Source organism: Papilio polytes, unplaced genomic scaffold, assembly GCF_000836215.1.
Source record: "Papilio polytes unplaced genomic scaffold, Ppol_1.0 DF824047.1, whole genome shotgun sequence".
Classification (NCBI taxonomy): domain Eukaryota; kingdom Metazoa; phylum Arthropoda; class Insecta; order Lepidoptera; family Papilionidae; genus Papilio; species Papilio polytes.
In genome coordinates, this window is record NW_013525157.1 from 4,111,084 (window position 1) to 4,127,521 (window position 16,438).

Consider the following 16,438-nt stretch of genomic DNA (forward strand, 5'->3'; position numbering starts at 1 on the left):
TTCATCGAAATCCGTACAGAAGTTTAGGCTCTAACAAACATCCATCCATCCATCTAAACTTTCGCATTTATAATATTAGGATGATTTATAATGATCGGGATTAAATTATCTTTAATTTAATCCAAGATTGTTACAAGCGTTTAGATTTATCTGAGAAATGCACGCGAAACCGGTTAATGCGTATATAACCACTTTTCCAGCCTTGATATATAAACTAGACTTAGCTAAATATGGTATGACATTAAAATACTTCTACTTTATCTCTTGAAAGGTTATCAGTATAACGTAAGCATGAATTGTCTACGCTATTCTGATAAACAATCAATCCAAAATAAACGTTATACTTAAGTTTTAAGGATTCATTTAAATTAGATCATCAAAGGATTTACAATTCTATAGTTTTGCTGTTTGTGATTAAAGTAAATTTTTCGAAGGGGCTTAAAATTTTCATTAGTTTCGATGTGAAGACTGAGAAAGTCAAAATTAGCTTATCTTTACATCGAAAACTGAATTGCGAAGATTTTATTTCGGATGAGACATGAGTTACATTAGTTTTCAATATGATCTTATACCATTTTTTTTTTAAATTAATACTTCCATCCTCTATCCCTTCTAGACAGCTGCTTTCCCCTAACCCTCCCCTGGGCAATGATGATTACAATTTTAAGTACAACTTACCTTCATTCTTTACAATCTCATATCCGACTGTTAGGAACTTTAATTTTTTGTTTGATATCTGTACACGTGACTTGATGACGTCAGAAGGAAAGATGACAGTCCACAGAACACAGCCGCCCACTGCGCCCGCGATCATTGTTCTAACAAAGCCTATATCATCCTTTGACTGTCCTGGCTTCGCTAATAATTCTCTTGTACCTTAAATAAAAAATACAGGTGTTGAAATACTTAAAAATTTTAAAATAAATTTTCTCCAATATTATAAATGCGAAAGTTTAGATGGATGGATGGATGTTTGTTAGAGTTTCTAGCCTATTCGGTGAAGCAGATCTTGATAAAATTTGGCGTACATGTAGATAGCATAGAACACAGGTTACTTGCTTTTTTTAATTCTAAGCGGACAGAGTCGCGAGCCTAAGCTAGTAATTTAAATTATTGTCAAGATATAGACAATAGCCATATGAGAGTAGGACCAAAATTATGAATTAATGAAACAAATCAGAAATACAATTATTGTCTATATACATATTACTACTAGATTTCGGTCGCGACTTCATCCGCGTGAAATAACTTTTTATTAATATAACTAGACTATGTTACAGTGATATAATTTAGCTTTATAATGGTGACTTTTTTAAAACGGCCGAGTAGTTTTTAATTTTTTTTATATTAGCCTACATCAATAGTAATCAAATATCGGTAGAGTCGATGGGTTATTTTCTAACAAAGACTTTCGAACCTTCATATCCACCGAAAAAGAAGAAATATCCTGGCATCTCCCTCATGATGGTCGGCACCAGACCTCTGAAGAGACCTTGTATCCCATATTGTTTGAATATCTGTTGAGACAGCTGTAGCGGCGTTATCTATAAGTAATACGACTATTAGTTACAATCTGTTGCCCTTGATATCGCGTACATTTATCTCAAGGTACTGATAGTGTGTATTTAGTTTAATAAAATTAAGCTTAACAAGTAATTTAAAGGTTCTTGTACTTTTACTTTACTTTTATTTTATAACATACTTGGATAGATTAATCTGTTCCCAATACGAAAATTAAGGGTACACTCAATGCCAATAAAAATGGACTTCAAAAGTTTATCTAATGATAAATACTTCTTGATAAGCACGTGGTCATACTTCCGAGTTATTTAATTTGTAATCTCAATATAGGACCACATTTATAACTGCTAGTAACCAGGTTCGGACTAGCTTTTGATCGCGACTTCGTCTGAGCGATATTAAAAAAAAATGTTATCCAGTGCCAATGAAGCTTTCTAACAGTAAAAGATTTTTTAAAATCGATTGAGTAATTTTCGAGTTTATTCCTTACATGTAAAGACAAAAATATATTTAGCCTCTATTTAACATTAGCATAGAATAATTTATCAGGAAAAATTGTGCTTAAAACAACTCATAATAATGACATGTATAATAAAATACCCAAAATTCATCATACAGCTGTTTGGGAGCCTTGCATGTTGACCTCTCGCATGGCTTGAAGTTGGCACTTGATCAGTTCAGTGGGACACAAAGTAAATGACGAGAAGAAAGCGGCCAGGAATCCCGCAGTTGCATTACCCATCATAGAAAGTTGGTCCGTGCTCTAAAATATTGACTTTTTTATCAAATGACAGGAAACATGTGTGATGCAATTATGTTTCGCTTTGTAAATTATTAACAGAATCTATAATTTCCCTTTATAATAAAAAAATCGTACTTTATCTTGGACTTAAAGTAAAATGAGAATGAATACTTAATTAAACTATTAACAAACTTTGACCTGTAAATTACAATACACGCTCATACATATTACACCTAATAATTAATCAAAGCAAAAAGGTTAATGACTTATACAATGGGCCCTTTTTCAATTACAGCCAACATTTAAATTTAACAAATCCACTCCATCAAGAATTTAAAAATTAGGATAATACATGATTTGAATTGGTTCTGATACCCATTTTTCCTGACAACCCTTTCAGAATAATTAGCAATCATTAAAAGCACACCATAGAATGATGAAGAAATTATTTTCTGCTAGCTTTCGCCTGCGCCTCCGTCCATGTGGAATTAAAAAGTTAAATTAAAAAAACAAAAGTGAGTAGCCTATGTATTCTTCTAGGCTATGCTCTATGTCCATGCCAAATTTCATCAAGATCCGTTCAGCCGTTTAAGCTACAAACTCTAACAAACATAAATCCATCCATCTAAACTTTTGCCTTTATAATATTATAAGTATAAGTAAGAAGTAAGATTTAAGCCCATCAGCTAGTGCATTCAATGCTGTTTCACACATAATTACATATTGCTAACTAGCATTTGCTTACAAATTTGTCTATGAAATTAAAAATAATAATACAAATAGCCTATATTACACACAGATAAATTAACTTTCTAATGGTGAATGAATTACTGAAATCCTGATGAAAGACATACAAAAATACAAATCTTTTCTTTTTATAATATTAGTATAGAAGTAAAGATATAGCCCTCATTCATAAAAAAATCAAAACAAAATGTTTACCTCGGTACCTGTAACATGACAAACAAACTTTTGACAATAGCCATATGCTGCAAAAAGTACAGAGTTCTCTGCAACATTGGCCATTATCGCTGGTGTGGTCCCTGCATATAGCCCTCGGATTATGCCATCATTTCTGAGTGTCTGTTTTAAACAATCATACATGCCTTTATATAGGTGAGGGAACGTTTGCATCTTTACTTTCACTGTATCCAATGGTTGCCCAACATAAACAACTGCTACACCACCTGGATCAAATTATTATATTTTTATAAATATAATTGAAAAACACATATAATCACAATATAAGAATACAAAGTTATTAACAATTGTATATAAATAAAAAATATTTGTAATAAAACAGCAGGAGCTAAGAATAAGCTCAATATGTTATAGATCAAATCTAAATAAGTGTTTTATGTAATAAGTACTTTATTATAAGAAATGTGTTTTATTTTTAGTAAATCTAAACATATTTGAAGTCGATTGTATTAAAAGTCAAATGCAAGGGAACAATAAATACCAAGTGATCCTGCAACAAAATCAATTGCTCCGCTTTTTAAGCCTTTGCTCTCCGAGGAGTGTGCCATCTTAAGTTTTCTTAACAAACCTAAAATGAAGTAGTTTATAAAACTTTTTTTGATTAACTAATAAAATTATTGTATGAAAAGAATGAGGCGAGAGGTGAATTACAAAAATGGAGTGGTATGTCTTTTTTTTTAATTTTATTATAGTCGAAGATAACCATAATTCAGAAAATAGGCAAAGTATGTTTGTAATTAAAAAAACTCACGAAATGCGAAAGGAATATCATACATAAAAACAACTATATTTTAGCATAGACACATTTCTTAAGAACATGATTGTATATTTAAAAAAATCTTTTGATATCTTCCATAAATTTTATATGCGCGATCTTATTTTTAACAAAAACAAGACTGGAAAAAACTTTTGGTACTCACTTTGTTTGTCGTAATGTATTGAAAACTTTGAGCCTATAAGAAGTTACTAATATAAAGTTTAATTGAATAATACGAAAAACATCCAAAACTAACTTAATACAACCATCAACGAAGGTGTCACAATTTGAATTGAAACTTTTAGTTGGCACATTTGACAGTGACATTTGTTGCTCAAAGAATAAATCGAAGACAAGCCATGTTTTAAATCAATTGAAAGTAATTACTTTTCAACTTAAACGGCGACAAAGGTGTTGAATCCATTGTGCATGTGCAATATCGATGAGTTATTGTAATGTATAAAGTGTACCGTACAGCTTTTCACATGTTCTATAAGTCCTTTGATTCTAATTTAATTTTATCAATATTTGTTCACAATGACAACTGACACTGACAGTAACTGTTAAATACTCTATGGTAAATAGTTCACGGAGTGCGTCCTCGATTAGTTACTAAAACTATTTGAGTAACTTAATAAAATATTTTTAAATAATTACTTACCTTATCGTAAATACTTAACATTAAGTTTGCGTATAAAGATCTTAAAAATTCTAACATTTTTATTAAATTATGCTTTTTTAATTAAACCAAGTAACGGTATTTAATAATCTGTAAAAACATTAACATATGAATGAAGTGTACGAAAACATGGTTGTTTTTCAGCTTTTCTTTATGATTTTCAAATATAGTTAATGCTGTTTATTAATAATCTGAGTTATATGTATAGAAATATAAAATGCAAATTTAAAACTGAGTTTTTGTTTTGATAAATTTGTTAATAACCTATCCGTTCAAGCGTCCGAATGCTTTCGATATAGCAGAGTTGTTATTGGAAATAAATATGACTTTGGAGTTGTTTTAACGCAATAAGTAAGTTTATAAGATATTCGAATGTCTGTTCTTTGAGGTAATATAAGTATTTTAGTGATCAGTGTATTTAATTATGTGAAAAACAGTGTGAAAATTTGACGTGTCGATTTTTTAAGATTAGTGATCGGCCGCCATATTTGTCCTTTTAAATTTTACTCTTTTATAGAATTATAATTTTCTGTATTTACTAGTTATGTGTATGATACAAGGGTTCGATTACATAAATCGTATATTAATAAATAACAATGTGAAATTCCAAAAACAACGTTATAATTGTGTATAAGTTATGTTGTTTTTACGAAATCTTTCGCGTCTTTGTTTAGGTAATCAGGATGGTTGTTGGGTCGGCATCATACCCTGGGAGGCAAGTGCTTCACAAAATGCAGCCGATGGGTATGACTCCCCGCGAGCTTTCGGACTACGACGACTTAGCAACAGCTCTAATAGTTGATCCATATCTTGGCATCACAACACATAAGATGAACATACGTTACAGACCATTAAAAACTAATAAAGAGGAATTAAAAAGTATCATAAAAGAATTTATTCAAACACAGGATTATAATAAAGCATACAACAAATTGTCAAATGGAGAATGGATGCCAAGACATTTCACAAAAAACAAACATCAACAAAACAAGTTCAGAGAACATGTTAGTAAACAAAACTTACTATTGGTGATTCTTTTTTTTACTGTAAATTTTAATTGTTTTGTTAATTTTCAGATTTATCGCTATCTGAGGGTTTTCGACAAAAAGGCTGGATTTGTAATTGAACCATGTTATAGATATTCATTAGAAGGTGGAGTTGGAGCTAAAATTTCAACTACTAAGAAGTTTTTCAAACATGAAAGGATTGACTTTCTCGTTGGATGTATTGCTGAAATGACTGAAGAAGAAGAAAAACAGCTGCTACATCCTGGAAAAAATGATTTTTCTGTTATGTACAGTTGTAGAAAAAATTGTGCTCAGTTATGGCTTGGACCAGCTGCATACATTAATCATGATTGTAGGCCAACATGTACTTTTGAAGCCACAGATCGTGGCAAAGCTTTTGTTCGTGTATTAAGGGATATAGAGGTTGGAGAAGAAATTACTTGTTATTACGGTGAAGACTTTTTTGGCAATGGGAATTGCTATTGTGAATGTGAAACTTGTGAAAGACGAGGTAAGGGTGCATTTTCAGTAAAGAATGGACACAATGATGAGGAAGCTACAAGATATAGATTTAGAGAAACTGATAATAGAATAAATAGGACAAAAGCTAAGTTAACACAAAAACCAGAAAACGGGAAACCTCCTGAAAAGGCTCGAATATCAAACAGACAAGTTTCTAATATTGTTTCCCCTCTTAGTATGAAGGAAATGAAGCAAAAAGGATTGACAAAATATGATGCTGAACTGTTAATAGCTCAAGGATGTATTGCAGATGTTGTTGATGGATCCCGTGACAAAGAATCACAAGGGAGTAGAGAATCTTCAGCTTCACGAAGAGGTGAACGTTTGAGAAGAAGGGCCGACAGTGGTCGTGCTCATAACGGTGTTTCTGCTACTGCCACTGCATCACAGCTTCATGAACAACCTTCGCGTTGTTGCAGTATAACTAGTTCACGGAGCAGTTGTGACTCCCATACTGGTATAGTTTTACGAAGTCATAAACGCCTCATTGATTCTCAATCCCCTTGTACAAAAGTTAGAAATAGTTCAAAGAATAGCACAGAAGTTAAAAATGGAAGAAATCATATTGTTCCTAAACAAGACACAGAATTGCCTAATTATACAGATACAGATAAAATACAAATTAAACAAGAACTACATAATGATATTTTTAAAGATAATTTCCAATCTGAGACTAGTAATATTAGTAAAGCAGATACAGAAACAGAAAACAGTAACGATAACAAAGAATCTCTATTGGAAAGAGCTGAATCATGTACTTCTATGTTAACAATAAAGAAAGAATGCTATGATAGTTCATATAGAAAAGAACAGAACAAAGTTGAATGTGTGAATGATGAGACATGTATAAAAAGAGAAATATTTGACTTTAGAGAAAATGTAAACCCAAGTGAATCTACAGATACTACAATAAGCAAACACAAAGTTGATATCTCTCATAGGATTGAAGAGGTAAAAAAGGAACCAGAGTCTGGACTTGCAGATAACTCAAATAAAAGCAGTGAGTGTCCCTGTACACCACCACAAAGAAAAACATTAAAGTTAACTCTGAGAATGAAACGTAGCCCAGCTGAAGAAGTAATGAATTGTGGTGGTACAACAGATGAACCAGAATATGAAGTGTTGCGCCTGGAGGGCGTAGATCCTGAAACGGCCCGCCGTTTAAAGAAGCGTAGACGATCAAAAGAACGACATCGTAAACATAGTCCAATCCGTCCTCTGCCTCCGATGAAAAGATTGCGGCTGATTGTCGGCAATGAGAGTCGAACTATAAATATTCCAAACGCAATATCGGCGGACTGACAGCCGCAACTACCTTATAGTTATTATTTCCACCGCTATATTCAATTATTAGTTTAATTGATACTGACTAGGATTATTTCGTCTAGTATTTATTTTGTGATGTGAACATTCATATTTGAATAATGTGTGATAGGCATCAGAATGATTAAAGTGATAATTCCAAGATATTTATTACAAAAATATGTAAAAACTGTGTTACATCATTAGCACTCAATTGTTTTTATCTAATTGACCTTTTAGTGAAATGTATTAATCAGAAATGAATTTATTTGCATGTTTTATGTTTGTTTTTAATGTGTGGATAGAATTCCATTATTTGGAGTTTAATTGAACATTTCCTTTAAATTTTGTTAATTTTGTCATTTCACTGTTGTAGTGATGTTATATTTAATTCTGTTCGTGTTTAGGTCTGTAGTTAGTGCCGCAGATGTTACTGTGGTGTAATAAGATCCAGGAGACTTCAGTAACCACGTTATAAATAATGTATGTAGTAATGTTAGTGATTCGCCGGGATTACTCTAGTTTGACATGTACGAGTTACGCGATCCATGTATTTTACGCTTATAAATAAACTTATGGTAATATCTGGAACTGTCTAACAAGCAATTATGTAATTAGTATTAAGATATTTTGATATAAATCACAGGATAGAAATGTTAATATCATGTAAATATGCTGGATTCTTATTGGTTATTGCCTCGTTTCTGGGTTTTAAATTTTTGACTTAAATTTGGAAGTTCCTCTTGAAGGGCTAATGTCACCTAGGCCAGGACTGATAGATTTTTGAGGAGACTTGCAGTACAGGTATTACAATAATGACTTTATCCCACTTAGTTTTAGATGTAAATTTGTTATTGAGTATTATGTTTTTAAACAAAGCAATAATACCCAGAAGTTAGAAAAATTATTGTGATTTATGTACACCTTATTTACCAGCCTAGTTAAATAACATTTAACATTATTTCTTGTCTAAATATAGACACTAGGTTTTGGTTATTAGCTTTAATATTTTTCATACCTATTGAAATATCATACTAATATATGTATGAATTAAACAATGATATATGTATGAAACTTATTTCATTTCAAATATGTAATCGCCTTATAAAGCGCAGGAACAAAAAAATCATAGATCACAACTACATTTCTCTATGTACTTTTAAAGGGGGAATACTTAAATCGTGACTATTTGAAATGCAGGCATATTGTTATTGTAAATTCGTATGATTATATAAATATAAGTTCGCATGTCTAGTATGTAGGTAGTTTGATGGATCCCATGACTTCGTGTTATGAATTAAATGTAATTCCGGCTTCAAAGTTACTTTTAGTGAAGTATTCGATCTCCATTTGTTGGTATGTAAATGACAAAATTAGGAAAAAAATATTAATACATAATAAATAAAATTTAAAAAAAAATATGGTTTTTCCATGTTATAGGTACTTATTAGCTTGAACACTGCCGCATCGTACAGCCATTGTATTGATTAGGAGTTAGGACATTACCAATGATTTTAATGATGAATAATTGTTTGTATTTCTCACATTGTAATAGTATATTTTACTCGTTTTTGATGTACAATCTCGGAAATCTGCGGTGTCCCACTTACGAAAAATTACCTCGTCCCTCTAAAGACAAACTCTCTTACAAATAACCTAGTAGTTCTGAGATGACAAAACCGACCTTTTTAGTAAATACAAAAGCTATGTCCTATTGGTTATTGTTCCGTGTCTCAATGGGTATACTACATTCAAGTGATTAGCTTTTAAGGTGGAACACCGCCAGATTCTCCGATTGTACATAACTGCTAGTTCTGGCTCAACCATTGGTGAATATTCCTCAAATATTAGATATCAGAAAAAGTAATATACTTACGTAATATATAAATGTCACCTTTTGGTTTGTAGCATTTTAAAGGATCATGATTATCAAAAATAAACAATTATTCGATTGAATGAAACAAATGACTTAACGATTTTATTTTAAAAACCCTGATAAGTACGACAATGAATTCAAATTATTAGCTTACAACTGGAAACCTATAGAGCAAATGATAACTAGGAATAGTTATATCGTATTTGATTTATCAACCATATTACTATTGTAAGAAAATTCTCTCAACATTCCTCTTTTTTTTCACGTTTAAAACATTTCTAATTTCAACTTTACCCTGCTTGTTTCTCAAATATTACGTGAATTAGCTGATGAGTCTTTATGCCAATAGTACTAATCAGCACTGGAATAATGTGACAAATTGGCGCCAGTGAGGCTATTACACATGTTGAAGTTGGTATTTGTCACTTTTCTGGTCCTGTCAGTGATGCTGAATAAACAAAATATGTTTACGATGTCATTCTTTGTCCCTTGTTTCAAATTGACCATGGAATAATAGGGATGGGTCTATATTGAGGAATAAAGAGACAGACACACAAAAAAATGTTCTTATTTAATGCAAAATTAAAGGTAAGAAATCAAGTTGAATATTTACTGTTTTTATGGTATTTTAATTATTAGTTTACAATAAATTGTCAGAATTAATAACAAAAAAATTTAGTACTCGCAGTTGGTTTATTAAAAACTTAATGCAAAAGTTACACATTACGCCAAATTACACTGGAGACCACTTCTAGGGTGAGAGATTGTTAAGTGGTGTGTAAGAATTAGTGGCCATACCTGTAAATACACAAGAAACAATAGTTAATCAATAATATCAGAATGTCTTGAATATTTTGATTTTACTCTCTTTAATTTTGGAGCGGACTGGAGGATTCTTTGTCAATTTGTTGATCATCAAATGCTAAAATGTTTTATAACATTAAATTCTATGATGGTTACAAAGTTTCATTCAATTAACTTACTTTTGGAACTCCCATTCTCTGTTGTCTAATGGACACACTTGTCGAGTTTTGAGCCAACGTGAAATACAATGGAAGTGGAATGCATGCTGAAAAATAATTTTGGAATACAATGTTAATGACAATCTAAACTAAAGGAAGTCTTTAAGCTGCATCAAAATCTACATTAGACAAAAATTCATTGAAAGTGAAAATGGACCATATTTATTATTAACATATATTAGTTTTTGTATAAATTAAATCTCAAATATTAAATTAAATTTAATAATACGGGTTTCGGTTATTATTGACATAACAAACACACATTTATACTTACATTACAAACTCCCCAAGCAACTGTGCATTCTTCACTGGTAGCAGATGCTTGATTCGCTTGGCATTCTATGCAAAGATCCATTATGTGGTTACGACAGATTGCGCAGTTGTCCACCACAATATCTGCAAGTAACTTAGACTTAGTTATTAAAAGAATTTCGTGAATACAACTTATAGGTTATACACCAAATCGATTATTTCAAACTTACCCCAAGCCCACAAAGCAACGGCGTTCCACTGAAATTAGAATTATCTTATTGAATTTCAGTTAATCATTTATTTGTTTATAAAAACAAAGAGTGATAGCAACAAAGAAAATTATTGGGTGCAAATGATGACTTTACCTTTTTTACTTCAAATCTTTTCTTGTCTCCTTTGCTACTGCTTGAAGAAGCCATTTCGACTTCGTCTTCGTCAATATCCATTGCGGATGCCATGTTTTTTACAATTACCTTGTTTTATGGTCCTAAAATGTTAATAAACTGTTAGTAATTTCATAGATGTTATTTGACAATGACAGCTTTGAACTTTGATGTTAATTTGACAGCCAGTCGTATTCAAGTCCAATTTAGTGTTGCTGTTTTATAAATGTTTAATGCCTTAGCCAGTAATAAAAAAAGTAACTATGCAAAAAAATCCTTCAAGTAAGATAATGTCGAACGGTAATGTATAAGACGCTTGTTTAAAGCTTTTGGATTTAGGAAACTGCAATAATAATAAAGTCGTAGCATTTCTTTTGCCAAGAGAAATAAAAAAAATTGAAAAGGAAGGAAATTTATTATTATTAAGCTACATGGTTTTTCAGTTCGAATTCATTATCGTCGCGGCTACTGGTATAGTTTTTCGTTTTATACGAGTTCTTCCAAATTTCGTAGAAGCAAACCGTAGCTTGAAATCTGTAGCAAACTAAAAGTGGCACCGACACATGCGTAATTAATGTCCATGCCCATACTCCGAAAAATTCCATCTGTAAAAGACAAAAAAATGTTTTATTTAGGTATATTTGAGTGAAGTAAACCGTCAAAACTAAATTTTCTGACGAAAGAAGAAGAATTTACTTGTAGGGGATGGTATTCTGCTCTCGCGTTTTTTACACGGTTGAGCAGCCACAGTGCAAAGTTGCCGACCAATAGGAATGTCACCAGCTGCCGACCGGGCCTTCTGCTCGCACCCGCGCACCGCCGCGACCACGCATCTAGCACCAGCAAGGACTGGCACGAACTTTGTATAACTGCACATAGTGGTGCTATTATCCTATAAATGAAATAAAATTAATATGAAGAGGATGATCCTATTTACTGTTGGCAAATTTGGTGTGTGTGTTGTAGGAAAATAACTTAAATTAATTTAAAAATAACTTGCCTTGTCGCTCGTCGGCCTTCAGGATATCTTTGAATAAGGAAGCCGGCTCCTATAATTTGAAAGAGATAATAAAGGTAGACTCCACATTGGGTGACAAGGAGCAACGCGTGCTCCAGAGGCATCGTGGTAGATATTTTGCGTAATGTCAATAAACGCATTCTCTGAATACAAGCTCCAGAGCCTATAGTCATGATAACAAATAGAACTGTCTCCCATATATTGATCTGAAAATATAAAATGTAAATAATTAAATGTCATTTAGCGATTTCATTTGTTTTTGATGAATTTTAAAAATATTAGGATCACTTTTGACTTGCCCTTCCGACGTGTTACCTGTAATAAAGCAAGTTCAACGTGTTTGTCCTTTTGAAAGAGTCCATTGAAGAGCATGAGGCTCACAACGGTCCCTGCTAGTACCGCTATACCCATGAACAAGCCCTTGTGAGCGCTGCCGCAGTCTACGGAAAAGTGATTGTTGGACTTTACTCTCGCGCAGCATTGCTTCACCTCTTTTGTGTAAACCCCGTTTGAATTGACATCGTTTCCAGGTTTCTGAAATTCATTTATTACATTATTTACTTAAAGCTAGCGCAATTACATTTTGACTGCATCGTCACATTCTTCAGGTGGGATCGTGGTCAAGCGCTAGCTTAACAAACATTAAAAAAAAATATATTTCGTTGTTAAAATAATACAAGTGAAAGAGCTATGATTAATTTGTTATTAGGTTTCGTTTGTTCCAGTTTAAATAACGTGTTTCGAATATAATAATTATACATTGATTATTTTGACAAGTCAAGACAAAATGAATGAATTAATCTGTACTAATATTATAAATAGAAAAGATTTTTGTATGTATTGAAGTAACTCAAAAGCTACTGTACCGATATCATACATTTTTTCACCGGTCGAAAGGTAATTTATCCGTGAGTAACATAGGCTATGTTTTTTTATTACTTTTAATTTCATGCGGGCGAATTCGCGAGCAATAGCTAGTCTTTTATATTTAAATATTTTTTCGTAATACGTGAAAGTATAATTGAATGAGTGTTGCATTCTCCTATCTCCGCTACCGTGTTTAACTTAATTATCATTGCTGAATGTGTCCACTCAGTTTCATTGCTGCGTCGGACAATGTAATCAGATTTGTGCGATTCATATTCAATTTTGTACAACGATGACACTGACACATTATAAAAAAAAACAACACGACTACTATTAAAGTTTAAATAAAAAACGATATAAGATTCCTTACCGATCCAGGTACGGTGCAAAGGTCGTTCCAAATCACAACTATTATGATTGAGCAAAGAAGGCTGTACTCAACACCACAAGGTCTTAGATACGGATTTACAGATCTAATTAAAGGAGTTATTATATCAGATATATTACAACTCCAAGTATCTGTAGATATTGTTATATTTTCAATCATATCTGTACTATTGTAATCTTGATCAAAATAGTTTGCCTCATCAGTTGCTATGGAAGATTTAGTTGGTTCATCGATGGTGGTGTATCTTATGAAAGGTGGACTGTTGTATGCAACAGCAATAATATCATCCCTTGTCTCTTGTATGATAACGTTAAGCCACTCGCAAACATTTGTAGCAATTAAATGCATCAAACCGAATCTATCAAGAACTACTCCGCGCATTGGGTCCAATATCTGTAAAATTGGTAAAATTTTAAATATGTATGTTTATCTTAAATCAGATGAATTTTCTAAGTATTAAAATGTTTTGTTAAAGTAAAATATATGAATCCCATTTTAACCACAAAAATGTCGTTAAAAATGTATTACTTACGTCTGTGTAGGAAAATATAAATACACTTTGTGCCACCATAAATAAGATTCGCAGAGTCGGTTTTAACGCGATCATAATTATCTGGCAATCTCCGGACAGGTCGAAATACTCGGCGATCTGTAGGCAGGAGTAGATAATGGAGCCAACACTAAAACCTGCTACTCCTATATGCAGGTAAAAACTTCCGTATCGCGTCCGTTTCACACTAACTGTAAGAAAAATACATAATTTATGCGGAGTATTTTAAAATATGATAAAACTCTGTATGTTAGAGATGAAAATACTTACCTTTGCTTTTCTTCACTTTGCTCAAATGGTAAAATGTGTAACCCAAAAAGAGCATACTAACAATATACAAATACATGGTGAATATCTGAAAAGAATATGTTGAAATGTCAAATGCTCCCATCTCTTTATCATCGCAACCTAAGTTAAAGTGATTTCAATTTTTTATATTAATCTTTGATTCGCTACTCGCCTTCTTTCCTTTTTGACTTTGACTAAAGTATCGCACAACTGTTTAGTCATGCTTTGATTCCTATGATCTTATATAGAGATTGAGTTAAACAGTTGAATGGGCTGCGAAACAATCGACAATCACATAACCGTTGTCCGATAGTTTAGTCCAAGGTGGCACGCCTACTCTAAATCTTAATACTTACATCTGAGGTAACGTTTGTAACAAGTTCATTCTGTATAGTGCTGGTGACCGGCAGTGCAAGACCTAAAACTATCAGTAGCTTAGCGTAAAACGCTGACAAGACCACTGTCATTGATTCACTGAAACAAAATGATATATGGAAACAATTAGTACGTTCAGTGCACACACACCTGCAGCTAACGATAATTATTCCAAAACTGTTTAATTAATCAGATGAAATTTGAAATTCTTCATTAAATTTAGCAAATGCACAGAATTTCGTGTAACTGATTCAGCTTGTACAAATTATTCAGCGGAAATTGTTTGAAATATCTAAATAGACCTGCATGCGATAGATTGAGTGCCTTCATACTTTATAGTAGTACTACTTTAACGTAGTGTTATTTTAGTGGAAAATAACTAAAATAACGTAAAAAACATCCAATTCTTTCTATGGGGTTGCACTTTTAGCTAGCTATATTGATATTAACTTGTGTAACATTCCATGTTATTGATGAAGGTTGAGGCTTATGTAAGCTATCAGTATAGACTCACTCGCCGTGTGAGAGAGGGCTCCGTGGTTTGTTCGGTGCGTGGTCGACGCTGGAGGTGCTGCTACAAGGCAGAACGACGCTCAGCCGCGGCAGTGAGTGTGGGGGATGCTCTCTGAAACCGATTGGATTTTCATTATGTAACGAAAAACTTAAATAGAAGTAATAACAATGCCAGGGCTATTTTTTGTTGTTAGGTTAAGATTGCTTTTTGTTTATTTTAAGCGTGAAGCTCGAAGCTAAAAATGGTTGTTCATTACGTTAAATGACTTAATTAAACCATTGTTCTCATGAGACTTAGGTTACTTACTAATAATTAACTATTTAGGATCAATTGAGCAAACAAATGGAACTAATATTGACTCATATTACAATTATGATGATATTTGCTAATATTGATAAGTAAATGTTAAATATGCTTGTCATAAATATTAGATTTGCGACCAATCTTCTAAAATAAGCGGTTATGCTGGTACAACGAGAATTTTAGTGACGTAATAATGTTAAGGTAGTTGTCTGGTTTTAGATAATAAGTTAGGACTTGTCGAGCAATTGCTGGGCTTCGGTTATCTTTCCGTCAAGAAGATGACGACGGTATATTACATTTTGTTAATGTTACGCAACATACATAAGACTAGTAAAATAAGAAGATCAGTGAAAGATGGAGAATTAAATTTAAAGCTGCAATCGTGTGGGTGTAAGGTTACAAGCCGATTTGTTTTTGTTTGATCGAGCGCTTATCGACTAATAGTGTGCTTAATGAAGGCTCGCCGACTCACCTTTCATCCTCAGGCACAGCGAGCAGAGGCTCATTCCGCTCGCGCCACTCCTTCCCACCCGCGCCGTTCTGATTGGATTTCTCTTTATTTTTCACCATCATAATATGTCCGGGAGCAAATTTTTATTACGGAGTAATAGGAAGCACTTTAATCACACGCCCTCTGCGAACCAATTACCGTTATCGATTTTTAAATCTTATCCCGTCTTCATTCAAGTTGTGTTGTGAATCACACATGCTAATACATCTAGAGCGAGTCATGCACTGTTCATAGTGACATTGGTCTGATCCACAAACGTGTTCGTATGTGTGTAAATAATTAGTTATTAGTAATTGTAACGAGGTACAAGTTTGCTTTAAACGAAGGTAAATTGACAGGCGAGATGAAAAATGTAAATTTGTTTGGCGAATCTCGGCCCGAGATCCACTTGTAATGGAATAAATTAAAACACAAGTAAAATTGTTTTATTAATAGTGCACAAAACAGATATATTATGAAGACTACGCTAAAATTTCTTATATCTTTGATTATAAAAACTTTAAGTTGCATTAACTATTCCAAGAAAAAAATTAATACAAATAAATGTAATTTACATCCAATAATATATATACTGCTGGAA

The 16,438-nt window shown here is 32.6% G+C and overlaps 4 protein-coding genes across 4 annotated transcripts in view; 1 reads left to right on the forward strand and 3 right to left on the reverse strand.

Moving 5' to 3' along the window:
• LOC106100414 (mitochondrial ornithine transporter 1) overlaps positions 1–4,296 on the reverse strand; it is a 5,107-nt gene extending 811 nt beyond the window's left edge. Inside the window, exons 1-6 of the mRNA XM_013279251.1 lie at positions 4,165–4,296; positions 3,726–3,812; positions 3,206–3,450; positions 2,138–2,284; positions 1,418–1,544; positions 679–876 (exon numbers count right to left, since the gene is read on the reverse strand). Of these exons, the coding sequence (XP_013134705.1) occupies positions 679–876; positions 1,418–1,544; positions 2,138–2,284; positions 3,206–3,450; positions 3,726–3,792 (784 nt within the window). The 5' untranslated portion in view covers positions 3,793–3,812; positions 4,165–4,296. The remainder of the gene's footprint in view (positions 1–678; positions 877–1,417; positions 1,545–2,137; positions 2,285–3,205; positions 3,451–3,725; positions 3,813–4,164) is intronic.
• A 512-nt stretch (positions 4,297–4,808) lies between these two features.
• On the forward strand, positions 4,809–9,479 carry LOC106100398 (histone-lysine N-methyltransferase SUV420H1). The gene is made up of 3 exons (XM_013279229.1): positions 4,809–5,031; positions 5,355–5,684; positions 5,757–9,479. The coding sequence occupies exons 2-3, from the start codon at positions 5,364–5,366 to the stop codon at positions 7,509–7,511; spliced, it is 2,076 nt and encodes a 691-aa protein (XP_013134683.1). The 5' UTR covers positions 4,809–5,031; positions 5,355–5,363; the 3' UTR covers positions 7,512–9,479.
• A 460-nt stretch (positions 9,480–9,939) lies between these two features.
• On the reverse strand, positions 9,940–11,217 carry LOC106100422 (RING-box protein 1A). The gene is made up of 5 exons (XM_013279263.1): positions 11,027–11,217; positions 10,892–10,919; positions 10,684–10,805; positions 10,371–10,456; positions 9,940–10,185 (listed from the first exon to the last, which is right to left on the reverse strand). The coding sequence occupies exons 1-5, from the start codon at positions 11,117–11,119 to the stop codon at positions 10,173–10,175; spliced, it is 342 nt and encodes a 113-aa protein (XP_013134717.1). The 5' UTR covers positions 11,120–11,217; the 3' UTR covers positions 9,940–10,172.
• A 249-nt stretch (positions 11,218–11,466) lies between these two features.
• Positions 11,467–16,438, reverse strand: part of LOC106100353 — a 5,294-nt gene continuing 322 nt past the window's right edge. Inside the window, exons 2-11 of the mRNA XM_013279180.1 lie at positions 15,820–15,981; positions 15,045–15,155; positions 14,512–14,629; positions 14,138–14,222; positions 13,850–14,058; positions 13,300–13,710; positions 12,378–12,596; positions 12,045–12,268; positions 11,741–11,936; positions 11,467–11,649 (exon numbers count right to left, since the gene is read on the reverse strand). Of these exons, the coding sequence (XP_013134634.1) occupies positions 11,467–11,649; positions 11,741–11,936; positions 12,045–12,268; positions 12,378–12,596; positions 13,300–13,710; positions 13,850–14,058; positions 14,138–14,222; positions 14,512–14,629; positions 15,045–15,155; positions 15,820–15,920 (1,857 nt within the window). The 5' untranslated portion in view covers positions 15,921–15,981. The remainder of the gene's footprint in view (positions 11,650–11,740; positions 11,937–12,044; positions 12,269–12,377; positions 12,597–13,299; positions 13,711–13,849; positions 14,059–14,137; positions 14,223–14,511; positions 14,630–15,044; positions 15,156–15,819; positions 15,982–16,438) is intronic.

Coding starts and splice junctions, on each gene's coding strand:
- LOC106100422 (XM_013279263.1), bottom strand. CDS start 11,119: ATGGCATCCGCAATGGATATTGACGAAGACGAAGTCGAAATGGCTTCT. Junction 10,920..11,026: donor AAAGATTTGAAGTAAAAAAG/GTAAAGTCATCA, acceptor TTCTAATTTCAG/TGGAACGCCGTTGCTTTGTG. Junction 10,806..10,891: donor CGTTGCTTTGTGGGCTTGGG/GTAAGTTTGAAA, acceptor AGTTACTTGCAG/ATATTGTGGTGGACAACTGC.
- LOC106100398 (XM_013279229.1), top strand. CDS start 5,364: ATGGTTGTTGGGTCGGCATCATACCCTGGGAGGCAAGTGCTTCACAAA. Junction 5,685..5,756: donor AAAACAAGTTCAGAGAACAT/GTTAGTAAACAA, acceptor GTTAATTTTCAG/ATTTATCGCTATCTGAGGGT.